Source organism: Hylobates moloch, unplaced genomic scaffold (genome assembly GCF_009828535.3).
Source record: "Hylobates moloch isolate HMO894 unplaced genomic scaffold, HMol_V3 SCAFFOLD_17, whole genome shotgun sequence".
Taxonomy (NCBI): domain Eukaryota; kingdom Metazoa; phylum Chordata; class Mammalia; order Primates; family Hylobatidae; genus Hylobates; species Hylobates moloch.
Window position 1 is genome coordinate 30,833,494 of NW_026652292.1, and position 27,931 is coordinate 30,861,424.

General features: G+C 41.5%; 2 protein-coding genes across 4 annotated transcripts in view; both read right to left on the reverse strand.

The window, feature by feature from the left end:
* The window catches only part of SLC45A2 (solute carrier family 45 member 2), a 39,087-nt gene extending 37,228 nt beyond the window's left edge, over window positions 1-1,859 (reverse strand). Inside the window, exon 1 of one of the 2 annotated variants that reach the window (XM_032135583.2) lies at window positions 1,365-1,859. In XM_032135583.2, the coding sequence (XP_031991474.1) occupies window positions 1,365-1,749 (385 nt within the window). In that variant the 5' untranslated portion in view covers window positions 1,750-1,859. The remainder of the gene's footprint in view (window positions 1-1,364) is intronic. The other variant, XM_032135585.1, reaches the window with a different exon arrangement.
* Window positions 1,860-4,203: 2,344 nt separating this feature from the next.
* On the reverse strand, window positions 4,204-27,466 carry AMACR (alpha-methylacyl-CoA racemase). 2 transcript variants are annotated; one of them, XM_032135586.2, is made up of 6 exons: window positions 27,143-27,466; window positions 25,156-25,299; window positions 23,981-24,141; window positions 18,042-18,228; window positions 8,500-8,891; window positions 4,204-5,567 (listed from the first exon to the last, which is right to left on the reverse strand). In XM_032135586.2, exons 1-6 carry the CDS (start codon window positions 27,387-27,389, stop codon window positions 5,463-5,465), a joined length of 1,236 nt encoding a protein of 411 aa, XP_031991477.1. In that variant the 5' UTR covers window positions 27,390-27,466; the 3' UTR covers window positions 4,204-5,462. The 2 variants fall into 2 exon arrangements, with proteins under 2 accessions (XP_031991477.1, XP_031991478.1); XM_032135587.2 differs by lacking the exons at window positions 4,204-5,567; window positions 23,981-24,141 and having other exon boundaries at window positions 8,730-8,891.
* Window positions 27,467-27,931: the final 465 nt, after the last annotated feature.

Below are 27,931 nucleotides of genomic sequence, written 5' to 3' on the forward strand. Positions count from 1 at the left end.
TAAATAAAAAAGTATGCATGCTTATCGCAAACAATTCCAATTCTATTAAAAAGGCTGAGGGAGATGCTTCCAATCCCAGCCCCAGCAAAGCTCAGGCTTTAAGGCCTCCTTTTATGCACTTCTGCACATACGGACACAGGTGTACAATGGTAGTCAAATGCAGTGCTTCTCAAAGTTTGGCATATTGAACTATCGCTTGTACATCTTGTTAAAACACAGATTGCTGGCCCCATTTCCCAAGACTCTGATTCAATTGGTGGGCCTGAAGTGGGCTCGAGAAACTGCATCTCTAATGGCCCCTGCTGATGCTGAGGGGCAGGTCAGAGGCCACATCTTTGAACAGCACTGACGCAGCAACCAACTTTCTTCATATGATTTCAGCTCCTCACAATTTTTAACAGCTGGATTTTCATTCTATGGATACTCTGTAATTCGTTTACCCAATCTCCTATAAAAGATACATTGTTTCTCTTGTTTGTTTTTTAAACTTAAGAATAGCATAGCTTATATACAGGTTTTAAAAATTGCAGTATAAAATGAAATGAACAATAAGCCTACCCTGCCACTTCTCACCTCCTGTCCTTTAGTAATTCTACTTAGAGTCAACAACGCTTATCAGCTTTTTGTTCATTCTCCTGGAAATATCCTACATTTGTACATTTACGCTTTCTTTCAAATATGTACAAATGATAATTGATTATCCTGCCTCATAATCATCTATTCTGCTAGCTTGAGAGTTAATGATCTACAAATGCCTGCTATTTTTAGTGATCCTTCTTGCAATGCAACTTTATTGTACTACCATCAACTACTGATTAATTGGTAGCTGATTAATGGCTAGAAAAAATGCCTACCCTCAGGTTTGTTTTTGTCCAGAATTTGCAGTGCCAGAAAGGTCCTCTTGAGCTGACGGACTTATGCCCTATGGCTATTAAAACGCTCTACATAAAACTATGAACAGAATTAACTCATTCGGATACACAGATGACTTATTGTAAATATTTATGGAGCTATTTGGCAGCTGGTCAATTTGATAAGAGTATTAAATAGAGCATAATGGGCTCAAAAAGTAACTCAATTGATAAATATGTAAAAATATTCAATTTGATAAAATAGATACAAATTTAATCCTATTTTTAAATCTTCACAACAATGAAACATATTTATTTTGATATTTCTAGAATTAGAGGCTCCCCAACCACAGAATCTGGGCCAAATTTGTCAAAGGGGAAGTTCACTGTAACCTAGGAGAGATCAATTCTAACAAATTTCTAGGAAGGGTCAAACACATTAACATTCTCCTCCTGCAGAGGTACACACTAAGACACATATCCCTGCCTGCCCACCTTGTGCAGCCTGCTTACCTGCTACAACAGTATCCCCATTGAGGTACAGAGCCATGCCTAGGAGCATCATGACTCCCAGGGTGAGGATGTAGGGTCTCCGGCGGCCCCACCTGGACCGGCAGTGGTCGCTGGCCGATCCGACCACGGGCTGCAGCAGGAATCCCAGGATGGGGCTGAGGAACCACACAGTGCTGTACAGACTATTGGGCAGACCCACGCTGAGCAGGACTGGGGTCACGTACGCTGCCTCCACCGCGTAGCAGAACTCTCGTCCGAACATGGCCATGCTGTGCATGATGAGTCTGCTGGTGGGTCTTTTAGGCGGCTCCAGAGAGTCAAAGGGGCCATCATCAGCTAGGGATTTATAGACATGGTGGCCAGCCTGCCCACTGTTGCCACCCATGGCCACTGGCAGAGGAACCTTCCTGTGAGCCCACCACCTCCTGCGTGGTCCTAGGATCTGTGTTTCAAACTGGATTTGACGTGGAGCCTGGCCGAGCAACCAACTGAGATGGTCAGGCTGGGGGAGGGGCTCAAATTCTTTCCTGCCTCTAAGATCACAAGTTACGATGAGAGGGAGGGGCTCAAATTCTTCCCTGCCTCTAAGATCACAAGTTGTATTGAGAGGGAGGGGGTGGTGCTGGAAAGCATGACAGAGATTAGCAGCTGTGAATGAGCCCTCTGGCTCCTTAAGACGTTGGAATATTTTTCTAAAGGGATCCTCCTTTGTACTGTTCCCTCTCTCTTTCTTTCTCTCTCTCTCTCACACAGACAATTACACGTGATCACACACATGGCTTCTCTTCCTCTCTCACACACACGTTATTACACGTGATCACACACATGGCTTCTCTCAGACGGTATTACACATGATCACACACGGTTTCTCTCTCTCACACACGTTATTTCACATGGTCACACACATGGCTTCTTTCAGATGCTATTACACATGATCACACACGGTTTCTCTCTCACACACGTGCTGTTACACATGATCACACACGGCTTCTCACACACACATGCTGTTGCATGTCACACACATGCTTTTCTCACATACATGCTATTACACATGATCACACATGGTTTCTCTGTCACACACATGCTATTACACATGATCACACACATGGCTTCTCTCTCACACACACATTATTACACATGATCACACACGGCTTCTCACACATGCATGCTATTACATATCACACACATGGCTTCTCTCACATACATGCTATTACACATGATCACACATGGCTTCTCTCTCACGCATGTTATTACACATGATCACATACATGGCTTCTCTCACACATGTTATTACACATGGTCACACATGGCTTCGCTCACACATACTTTATTACACATGATCACACACGGCTTTTCTCTCTCACACGTTATTACACATGATCACACACAGCTTCTCTCTCACACACACTATTACACATGATTATGCGTGGCTTCTCTCACACACACATGCTATTACACATGATCACACATGGCTTCTCTCTCACACACGTTATTACACATGATCACACATGGCTTCTCTCTCACACACGTTATTACACATGATCACACATGGCTTCTCTCTCATACACACGTTATTACACATGACCACACACATAGCTTTTCTCTCACACACACTATTACACATGATCACACATGGGGCTTCTCTCATGTTATTACACATGATCGGACACATGGCTTCTCTCACACACATATTACACATGATCACACATGGCTTCTCATGCTATTACACATGATCACACACATAGCTTCTCTCACACACACGTGTTATTACACATCACACACGGCTTCTCTCACACAATGTTATTTTACATGATCACACACGGCTTCTTTTACACACAATTACACATGATCACACATGGCTTCTCTCACACACACGTTATTTTACATGATCACACATATGGCTTCTCTCTCTCATACACACATGCTATTACACATGATCACACACATGGCTGTGAGGTAATAAAGCCTTATTACATAGAGGTTATGTCAGAATGTAAATAAATTGATATCTTTTCATAAACTTCTTTTTATAAATATAGACATTCTATTTTTTCCTGACTACAAGTTTTCCACACACACAGCTCAGGAGTGAAATAACTAGATTTAAAATGGTGGCAGGTCACACCCTTCTTCAAATCATTAGCTGTGTCAGATCGCCCTGATATTTCTCCTCGTTGTACTTAATACATTTTACAATGAGATAATTCTGGGTTTATTCCATATCCTGTGTTTGTCTTTGATTTCCTCAAGAGCAGAGAACAGGTCTGTTTTTTTCGTCCCCAGCAAGTATCATGATACCTGGCACCTAGTAGATCCTCAATAAATATTTGCTAAAGGAATTACTAAGTGAATAAACCATACACACTACATTTTGTGCTTCCTGACTGCCTGTCTGCTCAGATCTATTTCCTTTGGTGCTCTTTATCTTATGGGGCTACATTTCCAGGGTTCCCTTGTTTTCTGGCTTCTAGGTAGATTTGGCTAATAGGAGACACTGGTAGGAAGACTAGGGGAGAGAGAGAAGGAAAGAAGCCAGGATATTTCCCTAGATTCCTTTCTTCTCCCTGAGGTATTAATGCCAGTGTCTGTGTCTCCAAGGTGGGTGCAGCAACTTTGGCTTCTGGGTCCAGGTAACACCAGCTTTCCCATCACCCCTGCAACCATAGGAGTGGTCTTGGCTTCCTAGTTTTGTTCCTATCAGGGTTGCTTCACTATCTCCTGGGCTTCTCTGCTCTTTCATCACCAGTGGAATTCTTTATATTAAGTTTTCTCTGTTTTAAAGACTTCGAGTGGGTTATATTTTCCTTGCTGGACCCTGAGTTCAAATGAAAAGTCAGAGTTGTAGGGAAAACATCTTTTATTATTATTATTATTTTTATTTACTTATTTAGAGACAGGGTCTTGTTCTGTTGCCTGGGCTAGAGTGCAGTGGTGCAATCCTAATTCACTGTGGCCTCAAACTCCTGGGCTCAAGTGATCCTCCTGCCCCACCCTTGAGTAGCTAGGACTACAGGCACACAACACCATACCTGGATAATTTTTTTATTTTTATTTCATAGAAACAGAGGTCCAGCCAAGTTCCCCAGGCTGATCTCGAACTCTTGGCCTCAAGTGATCCTCCATGCCTGGGCTGGAAAACATAACCTTATAGGGAAGTTCCTAAAAATGGGTGAAGAACAAGACTGAAGGCTAGAATATGAAAGCTTAAATTCTGATTCTGCCCCTTCCTAGTTGCATATTCCTGAGCAAATATTTTCAACTAGTATTTCTAAAACTGTGCCAAGGCACCCAGGGCATTAGAGTGACCTCACAAGAGTATCTCAGAATATTTAAAAATTTGAACACATAAACACAATGAAACTCAACATCTGTCAGACATCACATGAACTACTAGTGAGGTAGTTCATGCTTTCCACATAAGATTGCACTATAATCCTTCTGATAATTTCATATTTTTGTGAGACTGGGTTTTCCAGTCAGTCTGATAAAAAAAATCACGTACTATATGGACATAAGCATGGAGCAGAAAATGAGGGCAACAGTGTCCAATCTCATTCCAGGTGAGAAGCTGCACAGTGCCCAATAGGTGCATACATCTCCTTAGTAAGTAGTTGTGATTAACAATGAAATAGAAATGAAAAATATATTTTCTTTTTATTTATGTGTATTATATTTTTCAAACAGCTAATAAGTTTAATTTATTTAATTTGTTGGGAACTGATTATTTATAAATTGAATGGTTAGATATTTCTTTTGGCCTAAGCCACCATGAAAAAATCACTGAGGCGCTAAGGGAAACATGAACTAAGAAGCCCTTCTGAGTCTCAACTGTAAGATGAAGAAACCTGCTCCACCTTCCCCTTGTGATTGTTGAATGACAGTTGAGATACTGCGCATAATGGACCTTACTGATTGCCTGCCCAACATCCATTCTCTACTCCCTCTACTCTGATGGCACCTGGATTAGATTGTGGAATCTATCCCTTCCTCACATGCCTTTAGGAAGTAGAGTCCAGGGAAGCTCCAGGAGCAGGCTGTTTTTATGTAAAGACAATCCCGTCTTCTTTGTCAAAGACAGGTATAAGAAAGGCTTGTAACTTAACTCAGTTCAAGGAGACACAAGACGACTTGCTGGGGGGTCCTGAGATCTTTATTTCTGGATGTTGCTGTGTGTGGGTATAAGATCCAGAACTTGCTACCAGCCTGAGGAGAAATCAAACACATGGAGAATGGAAAGCTGACAGCCCAGAGACCCACAGGGAAACAGGCCCCGAATGACTGGATACAGGCAACCCTAAAACTGACTGTCCCTCTGGACTCCAGGTAGTGAGCCAACACATTTCCTCATTATTTTGGATATTGTTTTTTTCAGCTGAAGGCATTCTGATTCAATATAGGTGAAACTTTTTTTTGCAAATTAAAAAGTGTGATATAACTGTTGCTAAAGTTTGGAATGTGCTTAGAGGGAGATCATGAACACCAAGACAAAAGGCCTGGCTGCAACCAATCACTCTGTTTCACGTGACTTTTATTTATCACCATACAACTTGTGGCATTTCACCATTTTCCACATTGTAGAATCAATCATTGTGTAAATAAATGTATATCGATGTCTTCAAGAATATATCATTCCTCTTTCACTAGAATTTGCCACCTTCAATTACCTGCATCTCTTCCACTCTCCTTAAAACTTCCTATTTTCTCCTTACCTGTCCCCCTTACTTATTTCAAAATCTACAGCTTGTCAAAAGTTAACTGCAAAAATAGAGGTGTAACATTTTTTTGCACAGGGTCTTAGACTCTTCAGAAAAAGGAAAGTATGGGTCACTAACAAAAGCTACTAACCTTGCTTTTATATATTCACTCTTTAAAAGTTCACAACCTGCAAAAAACAATTCTGCATTTGAACATTTTGTGTAAAGTCAACTAATTACAGAAATCAATCCTCTAAGCTAGCCTGTTTATTTACAGATTTTTGCCAGCTTGCTTTTATCCTTTCCCTCACTGGTCCATTCAACAGATATTTTTTTGACCACCTATTGTAACAGTAACCAAGGTAAAAAGATTTGGTTCATCTCCATTAGGATAGTGCTACTCAAAGTGCAGTCATTGAACCAGAATCATAATCACCTGGAACCTTGGTGGAAATGCACATTCATGGGTCTTACCCTAGACCCATTGCATTAGAATCTCTGGAGGTGGGGCTCAGGAATCCATTTTAACAGTATCTCCACGTAATTATTTTGCTTGCTAGAGCCATTACTCTGGGAACATAACGGCCTAGTGAACAATTTTGTAAAGTATAGTAAAGGCAATTACTATCCTTGCAGATGTGTACAAAGTGAGATAGAAACCTACAAAGGGCCTTAAGAATAGGAGGTAATATTGAGCACCTAGGATGTTTAAGCACTTCACAGGCATTGTCTTAGACATCACAATGATAGAGTGAGATGTGAACCCAAGGCCCTTCTGACTCCACAACTCATAATCACTGTACAAAACTACCCTAGGGTTGAAAAGCACAGGAAGTTTCACAAAGAAGGCTGTGTTCCAGCCCAGTCTGAGTTTGCTAGATCAACAGGCTGGAGCAAAAGGGGTCTTGATAGTCCTGGAAAATAATGATACAGTATATAGAAAGGAATGGAAACAAGAGAGACCATGGCATAGTTAGAAATTTCAGGTAGTCCAATGTAAGTCCTGGGGAACAGGAGGACAGGGATGGGACTGGACAGCCAGATGGAAGCCTTATTTTAAGTAAAGGGTTGATATGCTACGTAAATGAGTTTATATTCTACTCTGTAGGAAAAAAGACCACCACAAAATTTTTGCAGGACTGAAAATTCAGTGTGGTGTCAAACATACCCAGTGGAGTAACATGATAATAATAATAAGGCAATGATACTAGAGGTCAAGGCTGATAGGGCAACTGAACCGGAGTCTTGGGAAGAGATAAGAGGGGCCTGAATGAAAAGTGCAATGGGGAATAGGCAGAGGGAATGGATTCAAGTGCCGTTAAAGTAGAATTGACAGCACTTCACTCTTGAGATGTATTCATTTAATAAATATTTACTAAGTTTCTACTATGCACTTGGCACTAGGTCTAGGAACTAGGGATTTTACAATGAATGAAACATACAAAATCCCTCATAAAACTCAGTGTGTTGGTGGGCTGGCGGGGGTGGGAGGGGAGACTGGGGTTAATAAGCAAATAATGTCAGTAGTGATATAGGGTACAAAGAAAAACAAGATAGGGTGAGGGGACAGCAAGTGATGAGGTCGCTGCTATTTTAGACAAAGGCTAGCAAAGGACTCTCCGCATGGGGGCAATTGGGCAGTGGCCTCAATGAAGTGAGGATAAGCTGAGGGCCTATGAGAGTGGAGAAAGGCATGGTGGGAATGGAAGCAGGAGACTGGTAAGAGAGAAAGACTTGCCTGGCAGGACTCAGATGATGGCACAATCTGAGAAAAAGAGGCATGTCAGTGAGGCTAACAGGCAGCTGCACAGAGAAGCCCGGCTCCCAGCAGAGAGAGCTAGATGGAGGGGTGAGAGTTATCTGCCGGAAACCTGGAGACCATCTGCCAACATTCCCATTCGAAGACACTGACTGAATGATTTCCTGTCAAATTAAAATGGTCAGACTTCTCTATTTCAGGACATTCATTTTGTTAAACAATAGAGCTAAAAATATTTCAAGGAGTCACAAAATGCTATTTAAATGGTATTTAAAGGGTTTTCTTGGAAGCGTTGCACAAACTTAAAAGCACAAGTACACTTTAGGGAAAAAGAAAGCTTTATTTCACAAATTATATTATATTAACCCACTCAAAATATAAGTCAAGAATCTTAATATCAACAAATATATCAAGCAAACTGGAAGGCAGAATAACTACCACAATTTACTATAAGTACCCAAAGTATTTATAAATCAAAAGCCCTAATGATAACCATTGTTAGAATTCAATCATCACCGTAGAATCAGAGTCTGTAATTCTTTTCTTGATTAGAGTGGCAGGACACTGCAATACTGTTCCTCCATGTTTCCACGCATACAATGTTATGTGTTACTCTACACTGTAAATGCAGTATTCAAATTCACTTGAGCTATGGGCCTGGAAGTTAGAGACTAGCTTTTACCTTATTACTTTCAATGATTTTATCTGAGTTAAGCTGATAAATCTCTTCGCGGCTGAATCCAAATTCTTCAAGGATCTCCTCAGTGTGTTCTCCTACAAAAGGATCCCTTTTGAAAGAAGGGATGGCCGGGGTGTTTAACAGCAGAGGTGCAGGGCGGGGGCTCAAGTCCTGCTCCTCATTGGTGATAAACGAGCCCCGTTCCTTGTTGTGATCATGATGAACAACCTCCTCAAAAGTCAGAACCGGAGTCACACAGGCATCTGTGCCGTCAAAGATTTGACACCACTCTGCCTTCGTCTTCTTTGCAAATACATCTGCAAACTTCTTCTTCATTTCTGGCCAATCATCCATGCTCATCTGACTGGGAAGTTCATCAGACTTTAGTCCAAGTCCTGAGGAAAAATACAATTTCTTAAATTATTACGCTTTGAACAGAGCAATTATAATCAATAAAAATGAATGCTGAGCCCACTGTACTAAGCAAAATAAGATGTTCTATAAGGGCTTCTCAAATGAGTCAAGAGAAAAAAATGTAAAATCAGTTTAAGGTTGGAGCCAAAGCCTAGAGAGGGCAGAGGTAGTCAGACTTGTCACTACCGAGATTTTATTATTCGTATTTCATCAAAAGTAGTCTGTTTTCAATGGTCTGGTTTTGGAAATTGATTTCCTACCTCTGAGTAGATTTTGAAAAAAAATTTCCCCGGGGTGTTATTACCAGTCATACTGAGCTAAAATAACTCCCTATTTTCTATAATGTATTCAAATCTTATTAAAAAAATATAAATAATTTTACACATGGCCATCTCAGTTTCCAAGGAAGAAGCCTGAAGACGAATTATTTAATTCAGGATTGCAGTTTTTTAAATACATTCATTTATCTTTATTTTGTTAAAATAAAAGAGCTGGAATGGCCAGGAGTGATGGCATTAGTATAGCGCAAGCTACTCGGGAGGCTGAGGCTGGAGGATTGCTTGAGCCCAGGAGTTCAAGGCCCAGCCTGAGCAACACAGCAAGACCCCCATCATCCATCATCCATCCACCCATCCATCCATCCATCCATCCAAACATACATTTAAAAAAAAAAAAGAGCCCAAAAGGGCTTTGTACTAGGATAAAGGACTTGTAAAGTAACCAAAGACTCATGCAAATTGCTCCTATAACAAACAAAACAGAAACTTATTAGCTAGCCAGTCAACAGTGGGGCATGCAGACTTTCCTCTCCAGCATGAAAGGGACTTGAAGGGCCCATCAAGACCACAGTGCAGAGGACATGACAACAGCTCTCTGGGGATTTAACAGGAAAGGTGGCCTCTCTAGCTCTTGACCCCATCTGTGGTTTTTACTGACTATGTGGGTCTACCCCTGCAGACATGCCCAAACTCCAGTTCTGATTAAATTACACCCAAAGAGCAGGGCTGCTTTACAATAGTTGGTGTAAATGTCCTTTTTCTTCCCTATATAAGCAGGTTTTTAAAAGTGCATGGCTAAGTGTCAAATGATAATGAAAGGCCCTTTATGCATCACACTGTGTGTAAGTTTAGCCAAGTTAATTGAATAATCCTCACTTATAGAATACCTTCCTTCTCTAGCGCATTGACAAGGCTAATTGTAAATTGCTCTGAAGATGGTAAAGTCCCTATAGAGGTAAGAAGACATAAATACTGAAGCCTCTTCTTAAGGTTTTGAGGACTATGAGGCAATAACAAGAACCAACACAGTTCCAGATTTTTGTAAACAGCCTCCTGTGGGATATATAAGTACATTTTCTTCTGTAACCACCAGTCCCATTCAAATACCAGGACAGATATGAGGCCATAGTTTCAGGTTATCACTATAATCTACAGGATGTCTTTCACTTGATGTTCTTTCTTGACTGCCCTGAACTCTGTGAGTGAAAGGCACATAAAATGAGCATTGAGCAAAAAGTAGTGATCTTCATGTGCTTTTAAAACAGTTTCTTTTTATCAGAATGTGATCAGAATCATAACACTAAGTAAAGCTGGAGCCAATATGTTCTCTCTTTAACCTTATAGTTGAGATTACACAGGTCATAGTTTGTATGCTAGAAAAATACTAGAAATCAAAAGCCCCCAGATCCTACCCTAACTCTAACACCCCAATTCTCCCATTGTCTACCATCCCTTCTTCGCAGCCCACAATCTCCCATCCTGCCCATGACCCTGACCAAGGCCACAGGATTAAACACCAGTGGTTTAAGGTGAGCTGTTTGCTGTGCTCCTGACACTCCAATATGGAACTTGGAATCCAGTCCCAAGTCTCAGAATCCATAATTGTATAAATACAGTTATAGATTGTGGCTAGTTGTTATGGTACAATCACTATGAAATTTCTGGTATTTTAAGTCAAACAGATTTTCAGGAACTAGCCTGGGGACTCAGACACCATTTAAAACTTGGGAAAGCATGTTTTGATTCAAAAAAAAAACTGCCATACACACACACACACACACACACACACACACACACAGTTACACAAAATGCTTATTCTTTTAAGTACATGCCATAAACTTTACTGCTTTATAATACTAAGTACATAGTAAGCAGTCAAAATTCATGTTGTAAGTATTCAATGATAGATGTCCAGGATGGCAACTGTAAACATTATTTTATTATTATTATTATTATTTTTGAGATGGAGTCTTCCTCTGTCACCCAGGCTGGAGTGCGGTGGCGCGATCTCGGCTCACTCCAAGCTCTGCCTCCCAGGTTCACGCCATTCTTCTGCCTCAGCCTCCCTATTTTTATGTATGTATGTATGTATGTATGTATGTATGTATGTATTTATTTAAGACAGAGTCTCACACTATTGCCTGGGCTGGAGTGCAATGGCATGATTTCGGCTCACTGCAACCTCCGTCTCCCAGGTTCAAGAGATTCTCCTGCCTCAGCCTCCCAAGTAGCTGGGATTACAGGTGCCTGCCACCATACCCGGCTAAATTTTTGTATTTTTTAGTAGAGATGAGGTTTCACCATGTTGGCCGGGCTGGTCTCGAACTCCTGACCTCGTGATCTGCCCACCTCAGCCTCCCAAAGTGCTGGGATTACAGGTGTGAGCCACCACACCCGGCCATAAAAATTATTTTTCTAATAAAAAATTGGAAAAAATGTAAATGAACTTGCATAGGGAATTGGTTATATAAATTTTAGTACAGGCAGATCAAAAATATGATATGGCTGCTATATAAAATGGGTGAGGGTGAAGATCTTTTGTACTGACATGAAAGAATGTCTTTGCTATACTGTTGTATAAAAAGCTATAAATTATAAATTTATATAACTATATATAAATTATAAATTGTAAAATAGAAAATAATTGCTGGGTGTAGTGGCTCATGCCTGTAATCCCAGCACTTTGGAAGGCTGAGGCAGGAGGATCACTTGAGCCCAGGAGTTCAAGACCAACCTGGGCAACATAGTAAGACCCTGTCTCTACAAAAAAATAAAAAAGTTAGCCAGGCCTGGTGGCACAAGCCTGTGGTCCCAGCTACACGGGAGGCTGAAGCAGGAGGATTGCTTAAGCCCAGGAGGTCAAGACTGCAGTAAGCCATGTTTGTGCCACTGCACTCAAGCCTAGGCAACAGTGTAAGACCTTGTCTCAAAAAATAAAATAGAATAGAATAATTGTGCATTTGTATATGTACAATAAAAATTCTTGAAGGTCACATCCCAAATTTTCCCAAAGTGGAAGAACAAAGGAAAATTTTCCCTTCTTAATTTTTAAAATCTGTATTGCTTTTTTTTCCTAGCAAACATATAATTTTAAATTTTTATTTCATTTTTGAAAACTGTGGTAAAATATACATAAAGTTTACCATGTCAGCCATTTTTTGGTGTACAGTACTAGGGCATTAAGTACACTCATACTGCTTTATAACTATCACCACCATCCATCTGTACCACACAACTCCTGAACTTTCTCATCTTTTCAAACAGAAACTCTGAACCTATTAAACACTAACTCCCGCTCCTACCTCCCCACAGCCCCTGGCAACCACCATTCTACTGTCTGTCTCCATGAACTTGACCACTTTAGATATTTCACGTAGCGGAATCATATAGTATTAGCCCTTTGGTGACTGACTTATTTCACTCAGCATAATGTCTTCAAGATTCATCTCTGTTGTAACGTGTTGGAATTTTCTTGTTTTTTTCAGGCTGAATCACATTCCATTTTACGTCTATACCACATTTTGTTCATCCATTCATCTGTTGATGGACACTTGAGCTGCTTCTACCTCTTGGCTATTGTGCATAATGTCACTATGAACATAGATATACAAATATCTGTTTGAGTCACTGCCTCCAATTCTTTGGGTTATATACTTAGAAGTGGAATTGCTAGATCATACAATTCTATGTCTAATTTTCTGATGAAATGCCACGCTGTTTTTGACAGTGGCTACACCACTTTACATTCTCATTGGTAATACTCAAGTGTTTTGTTTCCCCTCGCCAACACTTGTTATTTTGTATTTTTTAGGAATAATAGTTTGAAGGCCAGGAGTGGTGGCTCGCTCCTGTAATCCCAGCACTATGGGAAGCTAAGGGGGGGCAGATCACTTGAGGTCAGGAGTTTGAGACCAGCCTGGTCAACATGGTGAAACTCCATCTCTACTAAAAATACAAAAATTAGCTGGGCATGGTGGTGGGCACCTGTAATCCCAGCTACTCGGGAGGCTGAGGCAGGAGAATCACTTGAACCCAGGAAGCAGAGGTTGCAGTGAGCCGAGATCACGCCACTGCACTCCAGCCTGGGTGACAGAGATCACTAAGCTTTTGAAAATTATCTACTGATAAAACAGCTTTTGAAAATTATCTATTGCTTACCTGATTGTACTATAAGAGCTTTGCTATCTCAAAATGTCATAAAATTCTCAGTGTTTTCAGATTTTTTTGTCCTAGAAAATAGCAGGGATGCAGCAGAGTACACACCTTAAAAAGATTTTGCATACTTATGTTCAGAAACTGAAGATATAAAGTATGGTCTCAAAGATCTAAAACACAAAGGGGAGTAAATTAGGTATGTAATTAGTACTACCTCAAAAATTATTATTATTATTGTTGTAGTTTTGAGAGAGCCTTGCTCTGTCACCCAGGCGGGAGGGCAGTGATGTGATCTCACTGCACTGCAACCTCCGCCTCCCAGGTTCAAGTGATTCTCGTGCCTCAGCCTCCCAAGCAGCTGGGATTACAGACACGCGCCACCATACCTGGCTAATTTTTATATTTTTAGTAGAGATGGGGTTTCACCATGTTGCCCAGGCTGGTCTTGAACTCTTGACCTCAAGTGATCCACCTGCCTCAGCCTCCCAAAGTGCTGGGATTACAGGCATAGCCACTGCACCCGACCCTCAAAAAATTATTACAGATGTGGGGGTTTGTCCAGTAGGACTTGAGAGAGAAGACATGTATATGTGATTAGTAAAAGTACTATTTTTGTAAATAAATATTATAAAAGAAAGATAATGCTGAGGCATTTTGGCATGGACTAGGTAGATTAAGTGAAAGGTGATTTAACATGCCATCTCCTTAGCACAAGCCATCTGTCAGCTAAGGATCCTAGGTAAACTTTGAAGGGAGATGAGGGTTAAGGATATCATAAAAGTCTATGGATGCAAAAAGAGGGGGCTATAAAAAAATCAGGGGAGTTACAAAGTTTAAACTCAGCAGAAGAATACCCAGGAGAAGGTGATCAGGAGTTAAGGGGTTGGAGCAATGACCCTGCTAGAAAAATGTTGTCTTGTTTCATTTTCAGTGTTTCCAGAAAGGCTCATTTATTGAGGTGAAGTGTGGATGTGAAAAATGAGCACTCAGCACATACAGCAGTGCTTCTTCAACCAAGGTTTTGCTTTCTGTGGTTTCAGTTACCCACAGTCAACCATGGTCTGAAAATATTGAATGAAAAATTCCATAAATAAACAATTCATAAATTTAAATTGCATGCTGTTCTGAGTAGCATGATGCATGATGAAACCTCACATTGTCCTGCTCCATCCTGCCTTGGACATGAACCATGTCCATCCCATCCACACTGTGGGGCTACCAACCCATTAGTCACTTAGTAGCCAACTAGGTTATCAGGTTGACTGCTGCAGTATTGCAGTGCTTGTGTTCAAGTAACCCTTATTTTACTTCCTAAGGGCCCCGAAGGTTGTAGGCAAAGGTGATGCTGGCAATGTGGATATGCCAAAGAGAAGTCTAACGTGCTTCTCTTAAGTGAAAAGGTGAAAGCTCTCAGCTTAAGGGAATAATAAAACTCATAAGCTGAGGTTGCTAAAATCGACGGTTAAGAATGAATCTTATATTTATGAGATTGTGAAGAAGGGGAGAAGGAAAAAGAAATTCATGCTAGTTTTGCTGTCACAACTCAGACTGAAAAGTTACAGCCATAGTGCATAAGTGCTTAATTAAGATGGAAAATGCATTAACTTTGTGGGTGGAAGACATAAACAGAAACATCTTCCAATAGACAGCAATCAGGTTCAGTACTATCTGCAGTTTCAGGCATTCACTGGGGGTCTTTTAATGCATCTCCCACAGATAAGAGAGGACTACTGTATATGTTTTAAAATAACAGGATACACCAAGGAAGGGAGTTAACTCCAGAGTGGCAGAATGAGAGCCTTCAAAAACTGGCATTAAAGCAATGAGAACACTAACAACAACTGTCAGAATTAACTTTTTTATAATTCTGGAAATTAAAAGCTTGCAGCAATCCAAGGAGCATTTATTCAAGAAAAACAGCTGAATCTCAGTAAGAGCAGTGAGCTTTGTGGTGTTAGAACTTGTGCTAATTTCATCCCTCTCCCTGTGGTAGCCTTGAAAAACAACTTCCTCTCAATTCTGGTCAGTTCTGAAAACCAGCAGGAGAATAGCCCCAAGAGGAGGAAAAGAAGTTTGGAGCTTCCCCCAAAACCCCATCCCCAGAGAACTGTCATTATTTAGCCTGTCTGGCAGCTCCCTGAAAGGCTCCATTCTTAGGGCTTGTCTTGCTGACTCAGAGCTCACTTTGCTCTAGCCCTAAAATGTTGATTTAAAAAAAAAAAAAAAAAAGGCAATATTTTATCGCAGCTGTCTTAGGTGGTGTTATTTATTGCACCTAATGAGATGCTGACCAAAAAACTCAAAAGAAAAAACTGGGGAATGGGATATTTATAGGGGGCTTTGAAAAGCTCCAACAGATTCCTGAGAATTTTTTTGCAACTCCTGAGAAGGCCATGCACATGCACACGTGCAGGGCAGTATGAATGCCCGGGAGAGATCTGTAAAGGCCCTCCTCTCTCACCTCTGGCTGACCTCGAGGCTCTTCACAAGCAAGAAGTTAAGGCACATAGTGCCTCAGAAAAAGATGGGAGATTTATTGGTTCAAGGCATTTACGGGCCAGGCGCAGTGGCTCACGCCTGAAATCCCAGTACTTTGGGAAGCTGAGGCAGGAGGATAGCTTGAGGTCAGGAGTTCAAGATAAGCCTCAGCAAAATAGCAAGATTCTATTTCTACCAAAAATAAAAAATTAGCCAGGTGTGGTAGTGTGTGCCTGTAGTCCCAGCTACTTGGGAGACTGAAGCATAAGGATGGCTTGTACCCCGGAGTTCAAGACTGCAGTGGGCTATGATCACACCACTGCACTCCAGCCTGGGCAACAGAGCGAGATCCTGTTGCCTAGATTAAAACAAGCAAACAAACAAAAAAAAGGCATTTAAGGACATTTCTGTCCAATCATTAGCTGAAGCTAACTCAGCTGACTTCAGTGGCTGCACGTGCCAAAGAATACAGACTTAATTTAAGAAAATCATTAAACAAACAGCAACAATAACAAGTCCAGGACTGAGGGGTCCTGAGGAGTCCTGGGAGTTGTCACATTAAATTATTTAAAATGTCTAGTTTTTTTTTTTAATTTTACACGTTTATTTTCATTAAAACTTATTTAAGTCACTTTGGACCCAGCACGTCCTTAGGTTTTACCCATTCATCAAACTGCTCTGCTGTGAGAGAGCCAAGTTCAGTGGCAGTTTCCTTTAAGGTTGATCTTTTTGGGGTGTTGTCTTAGCAATCTCTGCTGCTTTGTCCTACCCTGTATGAGGGTTGAGAGCTGTTACCAGCATTAGCGACCAATTCATTAGCTTCTTGATCCTTTCTTTATTGGTCTGGATTCCCACTATGTAGTTTTCTGTGAAGGAAACTGAAGCATCCCCCAGCAGCCTGAGTATAACATAAATTTTTAATCATCATTGGCTTGAAAACATCCAACTCAAAATGGCCACTGCTGCCTCCAAGTTACAGCCACACAAAACCCCATGACTTGGGTTGCAACGATGGCCATTGCTTCACACTGAGTAGGGTTTGCCTTGCCTGGCACGATACTGCTTCCTGTCGTATTTTCAGCAAGATCAGTTCTGCCAGACCTGGCCAAGGACCAGAACTCAGAAAATGAATATCATTTGCTATCTTCATCAGACTGCAGGTGGCAGTGTTCATGGCTCCACAGAGCTCCACCAGAGCATCATGAGCAGCCAGAGTTTCCAATTAATTTGGAGCAGTGACAAAAGGCAAGCTTTTTAATTTCTGGACAGAGAGGTACGCTTTATGATCTAGATAAACCATTGTGTTCTTCTATAGTTTTTCCAACTATATTTGAATAGGTGAAGTTAATATGTTTAATCATAAAATGCTTTCAGATGCTTGCAAAAACAATTACTCCATCAGATGAGAACACATCAAAAATGTGAAAAATTTTTAAAAAGTCATTCCAGCTATATGCAAATAACTTTTAGTATCTGCATCTGAAAAGCTACCAAACATAACAGTGAAACTCTAAACTTGTAGAAAGGTAAACGCACTGTGATCTGCTTTCACATCACTTCAGAGTATATTCTAAAACTTCTTAGATTCTACATTGTTTATAGAGTGAACTTTAAATTCAAACATTTCTCAGGAACAAAATGACTCCCATCCAATTATTTAATTAGGGAAGAAGAAGTCCCAAATTTTCTTGCTAATTTATGGCAACTTGCCAAGAAGGCAAGAATCTGCAAGACAGGTAATCTGCAAAGGCATAGTGATATATTAACATATTCTAACAGAATCTCATTTGCCAAAATCTTTCCATGCTCTGGTGACTTCTGACATTGAAGTGCCATAAGGGACATCTACCAAAGAATAGGAGCTGGTAGAATACTGAATGGAAAGCAACCCATGTGAGATCATTTCTAGGAAAGAGTAAGATCTGGGCACACAGGGGCAAGATTATCCAACACAAGGAGTGAAATGTAATAAAAGCACTGAACATCCTACAAAAGGGATTATTATTTTTAAAACCCTCAGCTATTTTATAGACTAGTAAGACTGCTGATCAATTTAAAAGCCATGGAAAATGGCCCACATTATATTGATGGCTATAATTAGGTTAATTAGAAAGTGGCTATACAATAAAAGACATCATAGATTCCAAAAGTCTTTAAAATAGAACCAAAGAACATCCATGGCAAAAGGGGAACTGGGGGAGATGTGTGACGTTTACTCACCTTTGATGAGCAGCTCGTAGAACTGGGGTTCTATTGCTCCAACAGCCATGAACTCCCCATCTGCTGTCCTGTAAGTCGTATAGAAAGGTGCTCCACCATCCAGCATGTTCTGTCCTCGAGGTGCTTCCCACAGACTCAATTTCTGAGTTTTCCACAGAAAAGAACTTAAATATGCTGCTCCTTCCACCTTTGAGAAAACAGAATACAAGACAAATCCAGATAACTCAAGTGTCAAAGCATGAATAATTCCTCCTATTCAAGTTAAAAAAAATTGCATAAAAATTATTATCTTAGAGTATACGAAGATTCCACCTAATTACACAACTTCTCTGGTATTTCCAGAAAGTGAGTTAGAGCAGTTTGTGTTAAAATAACAATTGGCTGCACTGTTCAGTTCTGAAAATACTGTAAGACTTAGAAGAAATGACCTTTGCTTTCCATTTCAAATAAGATTGGCAAAATGCTAGTGATTTTTAGCTAGGCGAGGGTACATGGAAGGTCACTATACTATTCTCTCTACTTTTTATAATGTTAAAAACTGCCAAAATAAAAAGTTAAAAATTAAAAGAGTTTTTAAAAATCCATCTTCAGATCTCCATACCTATAAACACACACAGATGTATAAACCATACCACATTTTAAAGGTAAATCACGTAACAGTAAAATTTAGCTTATTCTAGCTTGATTCCAATCCCAAGAAAACTGTATTTGAGTATTTAATATATGTTGTATTTCATAATCACTAGAGAGTTATAAAATAAGCTAACAATATGGATGACAGGTATGTGCATCTTCTGAGTCCAGGCAAACTGGTTTGGGAATGCCAGCTTCCCACTGAGTCCTAAAGTCATCACGCCACCTTCTCACTGAGTCCTGAAGTAATTACACAATAAAGTACAATTATTACAAGGCTCAAACTCAAAGGCTGGAGGCACTGGTCCATTTGAAGAAGATGATGTTCTGACCTTTATGCCTTTTGTGAGCCTAATGTCTCCAGCACCCCAGGAGGAAGGCCCTCAAGGCATCCTCGTCTCAAAAGTTACCAATAGAGGAGGTCTCATTCCAACTGCTAGCAATTTCTCAGTTACTGACTGTGGAACAACCACAAAATGTATCTTTGGATATATCCAATTTTCCCTCTAAACTTGAAATTTCACGTACATCTGAATTTATGGCTGTGACATTTATTATCACCAAATAGCTGAGTTCATGTAAGTGGCCTATGGCAGTGCCTTTTTTTGAGGCTGGATTACAGAGATATTAGAGTTCCACATTTACACACATACACACACACATATATATACACACATGCATGTATATGTGCACTATTTTAAATATATTTTATGTTTATGTTATTTAAGCACATATTTAAATGTATCCTACACCAAATTCTGACTCATCAGAGCCTCAACTCATTAACATTTGTTGCTAGACTTTAAAACAAAGCTTTTCCTTCCAATTTTGCATAAATCTTACCTTGTATTTGAAACACTATTAAGGAAAACTTTTGTTCTGCATGGTTCTCCTCCCCTCTTAATTTGTGCTTACTCATACAAAACCAACAAGTTAGCACCTTCAATAAGCAAGTGCCTGCTTTCCGCTCAAGCTTCGCTTCTCTCAGAGCCTAACGCCGAATCAATAGGGCAATAGATGAACTGGAAGCAAGCTTGTCATACAGTGCAAGAGAGAGTTTTAGCAGAGAATTCTGAATACTGTTTATCTGACTTTCATGTTCAGGCCAATGAATGTGAGAAGTTTTTACACACTGTAGTGAGTCAACCTTGAAACAAAATATTTTTGTTCTGCTTCATCATACATGAAATGCAATCTGAAATTTTAAGCAAGTTTTTAAAAATATAGGGTTTGTTTTTTTTTTTTTGAAATGGAGTGTCACTCTGTTGCCCAGGTTGGAGTGCAGTGGCACAATCTCAGCTCACTGTAACCTCCACCTCCAAGGTTCAAGCGATTCTCCTGCCTCAGACTCCCAAGTAGCGGGATTACAGGTGCCTACCACACCCAGCTAATTTTTGTGTAAAAACTATAGATATTTTTAACTTATCTCTGTAACTCAGGATTTTCCTAACATCCAGTCAAAATGAAATATAGTAATAAACTGAATACTGAAAGCGATGAGACAATCGCCCATAAACTGTCACTTCCAGCGTTTGTGTTTAGCACAACAGCTTCATTGGTCTGACAAAATAATATATAAATATTGAATATGTAAACATAAAATGTTTTATGCTAATAAAATACCCCTTTAACCTCTTTTATATGTTGAACGTCCTGATGAGACTGTTGAAAAATAGACGTGTTAACAGAGTTACAGGTCCAGTTGGGCCCACTCAGGACAAAAACAAGCTCTGGTCTAATCCTTAGCATCAGAGGAGGGTACAGGACAAGAAATACAGCAGGAACCCTCCTCGTCTCATCGTAAGGCCTGGCAGTGGCTACACTGGCACACGGCTTCTCTTGCCCCATCACTCATACACCACGCATGCCAGTCGAGAGCCCCCGACACAGGGAAACCGCAGCCTCAATTTGCCACCAACCTTTGACATTGTTAAAAGAAAAACTTTAGACAAATTAATTTAAGAGTTTAACTGAGCAACAAATGACTCGTGAATTGGGCAGTCTATGGAACCAGACTAGGTTCAGAGTGACTAGTGTAGTCCTGTGGCCAGAGTGGACTTATGGACAGAAAACGGAAAATGATGTACAGAAAACAGAAGCGAGGTACAGAAAAAGCCGGATTGGTTACAAGTGGGCCTTTGCCTTGTTTGAACACGGTTTGAACAGCTGGCTGCCTGTGATTAGTTGAAGTACGGCTGCTGTGATTGGCTGAGACTTGCTGCTTGTTACAAAAGTAGGTTACAGTCTGTTTACACATCCAGTTAGGTCACAGCTCACTATGTAAGAGAAACCTTTAGGTGGAACTTAAAATACGTAAGGGGGCAGCTTTATGCTACAGTTAATTTAACAACGCTGTGCTTATCACGTGGGCTCAGATTGAGTGTAAATACAGCAAAACGCACTCCATATTCCAGAGTTATCTTAACTACAGTTTCCAAGGAAACAGCACTACAATAAGGCAGCCTCCAGCTCTTCACAGGCAGGCCCAGGTCTGGAATTCCGCTGCTAAACAATGTGAAAACTTTCAGCCCATTAGAAGGTATCTGCCTCCCCCTAATCAGCTTCTACAATTGCCTGTGTCACAAGGGTTCCTAGTGATGAAGCAATGACTATGATTTACTGATTCTTTTAGCCTTGTGTAATTAGCAAACACTTACTATCCCCTAATGGAAATATGAACCCAGAAGAAAGATTACAACATTTTCACATCCCCTAAAACCTTACTATCTTCTTTACTTTATTTATTTATTTTGAGACAGGGTCTCACTCTGTCACCCAGGCTGGAGTGCAGTAGTGTGATCTCGGCTCACTGCAACCTCTGCCTCCTGGGTTCAAGCAATTCTCATGCCTAAGCCTCCCAGGTAGCTGGGACTACAGATGCGTATCACCAAGCCCAGCTACTTTTTTGTATTTTAGTAGAGATGGGGTTTCACCATGTTGGCCAGGCTGGTCTCGAACTCCTGACCTCAGGTGATCCACCCACCTCAGCCTCCCAAAGTGCTGGGATTACAGGCATAAGCCACCACGCCCAGCCAAACTTACTATCTTCTAATCATTATATAATTCTGATTAGCTACATTCTGCTGAAAGCAGCAATCACCTTTTATTTATATTTGATGATAATCAATTGCATCTCTTCAGTAAGTTATTCAAATTATTACTAGAGAAGTATCTAGGCTCAAATTCTCCTTAACACTCCCAAGGCTCCATGTTTGCTCTTAGTTCATTCCTTTTGGATCCCAGGGACCATGCCCATGGGGCAGCAGGGGAAGTTGTTGAAAGCAGTGGCTTTAGGGTCCAAATGCCTGGGGCAGTGCTTCAGACCCTTTCCCGTCATCTGCTTTAGAGGAAGGCAGTTAACCTCTCCAAGTCTTCAAGTCTTCAATGCCAATGACAGTAGCACGTCTCCCTCAGGAAGTTGTGTGGATCACAGAAGCCCCGGGGAAGGTACTGGTCTTGAGTTTGACAGGTACTGGTATAAAGCCAGTGCTGCTATCTCATGCAGCGACTATGCCATGACTACGCCAAGAGCTGGCCCACAAAAGATAAACCACACTCCCCTGCCACTGGTACACACTTCAGAGAGGGCACACTGGAAAGTGTGAGATGTGCCCTGATGACAGTGTCCCACAGGCACACACTCAGTACAGGACTGGTCATGATTCACCATGAAGAGGAGAAGGAAGCGCAGGCTGAAGCTTTGGAGATGAGGGGGTTTCTGGTAGAAAATGGATTTTGTGAAGATCATCCAGGACCCAATCCAGTTGACACTCTCAGTCTCTAAACTCTTGAGGTATCCACCAACATTTGACCCTCTGACCATTCCTTTCTTTGGTTTCCATGACAACACTCCATTCTGCTTCTCTCCTTAGCTGTCCCCAGCCCTTGCTTCTCTTTTCTGCCCACGCATTCCTTAAATGCCGGTATTCTAGCCCCTTTCCTAGTGGATCACATAGTCTCATATGGCTCCCAAATAACTCTGAACTCTGTTTCTAGTCCCTAACCTCAAGTATCCCACCTGCATATCCGAAAGGCACTTCAAAACTGAAATGACTAAAACTGAGTTCCTTTTCTCCTAGTAAAAATAACCACAATGACAAATTTTTACAGAAGGTCCACTGTACGCCAGGCACTGTTCCCACACTGAACAATGGATGAACTCATTGAATTCTCATAGCATCTAACAACGCTATGAGGTGGATGTCATTATTATCTCCATTTTACAAAGGAAACTACAGCACAGAGAAGTTAAGTAACTTGCCCAAGATCATAGAGCTAGTAAATGGCAGAGCTAGGACGGAGGTAGTCAGCTGCCACTCTATGCTCTGACCACTGTGTTCAGCAGTCTTCCCTCAGGACACTAGCAGGTCATCCAAGCCAGAAACCTGGGAGCCAGCCTCAACTTCTCCTTCTTTGCTCCCTGTCAGTCCATTATCAATTCCCAGCAATTTTGTATCTCAAATGTCCCTTCAATGCAAACCAACTCTACCATTAACTGCTTTAGTACTTGCCCTGATCTCTTCAGCAATAACCCAGTCATTGGTCTTTCCATCTCCAGTCTCGTCTCCTCAAATCCATTCTCCATCCCACCTCCAAATGTCTGTGAAAATGCAAACACGCAGTGGTGGTGCTGGAGTGAGCTCTCTTACCCACTAGCTGTGAGATCTTGAGCCAATGACTATGCTTCCGTTCCCTCCTCTTTAAAACAACAACATATCCCAAATGCAGTTTTGAGAATAAGAAGAAATCACACAGGGAATGTGCTCAGCAGAACATGAGGCAAGCACTCAGTGGATGACAGTGAACAAACAGAAGTGTTATGATATCAGAGCATCCCCTATAAAATGCAGCAGGAAGGTTTAGACAGGGAGGTGCATTTGACCTTAGCATTCCTAAGAATTTTCTCTACCTGCTGAGGGAGACTTCTTGAACTTTTTTTGAACAACGACTGCTTGAAAATGATATACTAAGCACAAGAGATACTTGGGGAAAATTGTTGAAATATTTAGGTTAGCAAATATCTGGCAAAACCTGTAATTACTTTTGAACTGACCTAAAACAACATAGGAATCACATGAGTCACAGAAAGTTTAGAGAACTGACTCCAAGGACAGATGATCAAAATATGACATTCTAACAGATATATAAAGGACATAAGCCTATTTTAAAAAGAAAAGGATATCCTTGGTGACTTGGATTGAAACTTCAAATGTCATTTATCTCTTCTTCTTCAAAAAAAGGATTTTAAGCAGCCATATCTTAAACTTAGGGACAAGTGGCAGGCATCTACCCCAATTAATACTTACCATACTCGCATCAATGACCTGACCCTTGCCAGAGCGTGTGCGTTCAAAAAGAGCCATTATAATGCCCAATGCACACATAAGGCCACCACCAGCAAAGTCAGCCAGGAGATTCAGCGGGGCATACGGACTCTCACCACTTCTGCCAATTTTTGAGAGAACACCTACATCATTAAAAACAAATTTAATGTCTCTTTTAAATTTAATCTCTTCTTAAATATGTGAGCATCTTAAAGGAATAATCAATCTCTCTAGTAGATAATGTAAGCGAAAGCTAGTATATATCACTTTTCCAAATCTGAGCTTAGTCAGCAAACTCATAAACAGGCTTTCCCTCAAGACAGGATCCTTGTTTTGTTGTTTTCCTGTCTAAAACCTATTCCAACCAACATTTTCAAATATTGCTAAGTTTTTACTCACTTACTTTTGGAAAAGAAAATGATTATTTATTTTGTGGTTTTAAAACAGTAAACGCACTTTCATTCTTAGTAGAAAGAAATGCAAGAAAATACTTGTACACAAGAAAAAAAAGGAATTTAATTTTTAAGTAGATGTGAAAAGCCAATTCTATACCCACTTCTTTCCTCAACTTTTAAATGTGTACTCACAGAAAATCTGAAACGTCCTATAGTCAACAACACATAGTTCTTAGAATTCTGGAATCAAGCCTACCTCACATGTCACAGGCAAAAACTCTAATAAAGTGATATTAGGACCTGAAAACCAAGGGCTTTTTTTGGTGCTCATAGAAGTCTGAAACAATGACTCAAGTAATGATTCTCAGTATGGTGGGTGGAGATTTCGGGGTGTGGGGGAGCAGTAGCTGTCAGAATCGAACTATGTCAACATTTTCAAACTACACAGCAACCATCCCTAGTACCCAGTAAGCCTCTTAATTCCTAACAGGGGTTCGTCTGAGAATTTACTCAACAAATGTAGTAAATAAATGATAGTAGTGGGCATGTATTATCCTTCGAACGTGTTAAGGGGTGGGGTGAGGGAAGGTTGAGAATGATTTTTTCAAGACTCAAACTGATCCATTTTAAACACCCAGGCCCTCTTGATTGATTCTGATAAATATTTAAATCTTCACCTTTACAAATTATTGTTAATCAACATACCTGTAGATCTTAATGGACTAAATTAAAAGTGTAGACTAAATTTTTTTTTCAACATACCTGACAAAGCCAAATAGTTGATATCGTGGCCAGCTAACCGGGAGAAGCTTCCTGACTGGCCAAATCCACTCAGCCTGGCATAAATAAGCCTTGGATTTTCCCGCTGCAGAATCTCTGGGCCGAGCTGGAGTTTCTCCATGACACCTTAAGAGAAAAGTAACGACCTTCTTAAGAGAGTATGAATTGAGGATGCAGATAATCCCTTCTCTGAGACAAACATAAAATAGCACCATTGCAAGTAATATTAATAACATTTGCTGTGGGCTAATGGCATGTTTACAGCAGTTAAGGACCCAAAGAGTGAAGCTACCATTTCTGGAATGTGTGGCTTCTTCCCAGGATGTAATTTCTCCCAGTACATCCCTGTTTCCCTCTAGGTTTATCCAAGCCTATTTATTCAATCCCCAGAGCAGGGTCTCATCCCTTTAGTAAACCCCTTTTCTCTCTTTCTATACCACATCAGTGTTTACCACACCCCACCTTAGCTGCACTTGCTCGTACATGCATACACTTATCTTCCCTATCAGCTCATCAGCTCCTCCTGCAGAATTCACACCTGTTTCCATAGGCGCTAACGTGCCTAGAATCAGTACCTGCACGAAACAGTTTAGCGCCCTTCTGTAGAAAGAGTGGTTAGTGACAATAGTACCTGAGAGTTTTTAAGCTATCAACAAGTATAATATTTATAGCAGAAACCCCGGGTAACCAGCACCTGAAATTTCCTGGGATTAAAAGTAATCAAAATTACATAATAAACTCACTGTCTTTACCTTCCTAAGGCTAAAATAAATAACAGAAAACCTCTAGTCATCTACCTAAACACCACTCACAACTCCTCACCCAGAGGCTATATCCATATTCCCAGCCGACGTTCCTCCTAATTATAAGACCTTGGACAAGCCTCCCTCATCTTAAATGGAGCATTCTTAAATTATTACATAATCTTAATTATTAAATCATTATTGTTACAAGCCTCAAATACGGCCTTGAGGGTTAAATGAGTTAACGCATTTAAATAAGCCGGCTGGTGCCGTAGGCATTCATTCATTCACCATTTACCCATTTCCCACTTGAGACCAGGCAATGCTTTGGATTTCTACTTGAACAAAGTTATTCTGGCAGCTGTCTGAGAATCCACTGGAGTGATACCAGCCCCAAACACCAGTTTTTAAAAGGCTGTCACACCAGTGTCAAGGCAGTTGCAGCAGGTATGGAGAGAAATACTCCGAGTGGGCTAAGGAGCAAAATGACTGTATTGATGATCATTGAAATTGGATGTGAAAGGAAGACAGGAGTCCATGATGAAGTACAAGTTCGAGATTCAGGCATTCACTGAAATAAATAATACAGAAGGTGGAGATGCTGTTTTAGAAGGAAGAAGGAAAGGCTCAGTTTGGGATTTGTGGAAGCTGCCTGGCGGGCAGCCTTGACGGCGATGCCTAGGACATCTGTATGCCAGCGTCTGCGGCTCTGAAAGGGGGAAGTCTACAAAAAGGTGAAAATGTTGGGAATGGGAAACGGGGCTTCAGGCAGCAGATGCTGAGACTTAGAACGCCAGCATTTCAGGCAGGGAGCGTTAGCCTGGGCCCGTGGATGGCTTGAGGGTACAGCACTCCAAAACGGTAGCCGAATGACCGCCTATATGCAGTTTTCCAGGAAGGGAATCCTGTGGCTTTCATTAGATTCTCACAGGGTTCAAGACCCTCAATTAATTAAGAAAGGCAAATACGGAAAGTTTCTTAGAAAAAAAAAGAGGAATTTGGGAAGGAGTCAGAGAGGCAAAAGGAGAAACCGGGCAACAGCAGTATCTCAGAACCCGTTTTGGACAATCCAGTTTGGGATGAATGATCACTAACAATACCCTAGGAGGCAAAAATCTAGAAGGCTGGGGCCGACAAGGGTTCTTGCGGCAACAGGGCAAAGGTGTGGCGGGAGCAGCCTCGATCGAACGGCCAGGCCTCTCCCCTCCGCGGGAAACCGGGCTCACCGCGGCGGAAGGGCTCCAGCAGCACATCCGACCGCTCGCACAGACGCCGCAGCACGGCGGCTCCCCGCGGCTGCTTCAGGTCCAGCACTAGCGAGCGCTTGCCCCGGCCCAAGCGGCTCACGTCGTAGCGGAAGCTGGGCCGGTCCACGCGTACCACCCGCGCCCCGAAGTCCGCCAGGACCATAGCACAGAACGGGCCCGGGGCCAGGCCGGACAGCTCCACGACCGAGATGCCCTGCAGTGCCATGGCGCTTCCCAGTGCCCCCTGAAGGAAACTGAGCAGCCCTTCGCCCCAGCCCAGCAGCCTGCAGGAAGCCCTCCCAAGGCCCGGCGCCACGCCCCAAATGCACCACCCACGTCCCTCTTTGGTGGGCCTGCGCGAGCTCACGGAGTCTGCGCACTGGCGCGCTTCCCCACCCCCGGCCTCCCGGGACCGCCAGTGCCAAATGCACTAGGTTGCTTTCGTTTTCCTGCAACCTAAATTCCTGAGTCCTAAATTGCGGAGATTGACCTTTGGAGCTCCTGCCTGTTACTGTCCTCTTTGGACGCTTTTATTGTGACCATGGCGATCCCCAGCCGTTGTACCATTCCAGCCCCTACTCCTGCCTTGCTCTGGGGAAATAAAATAACGTAAACACGTAAGAACAATGCGAAAGCGTTTTCTTCCCTAGGCGGCAGATTGTCTTCTTCACCGCCCCTGCTTAGCTAGCTAGCTAGCTGGCAATTTAATCCAGAAACGGCTTGCGATCCCTCCTAGATGCACTCGTTTTGAGTTACAAACTCTGTGGA

Coding starts and splice junctions, on each gene's coding strand:
- AMACR (XM_032135586.2), bottom strand. CDS start 27,389: ATGGCACTGCAGGGCATCTCGGTCGTGGAGCTGTCCGGCCTGGCCCCG. Junction 18,229..23,980: donor AGGTCATTGATGCGAGTATG/GTAAGTATTAAT, acceptor GTTTTCTCAAAG/GTGGAAGGAGCAGCATATTT. Junction 8,892..18,041: donor CTACGAGCTGCTCATCAAAG/GTGAGTAAACGT, acceptor ATTTTTCCTCAG/GACTTGGACTAAAGTCTGAT.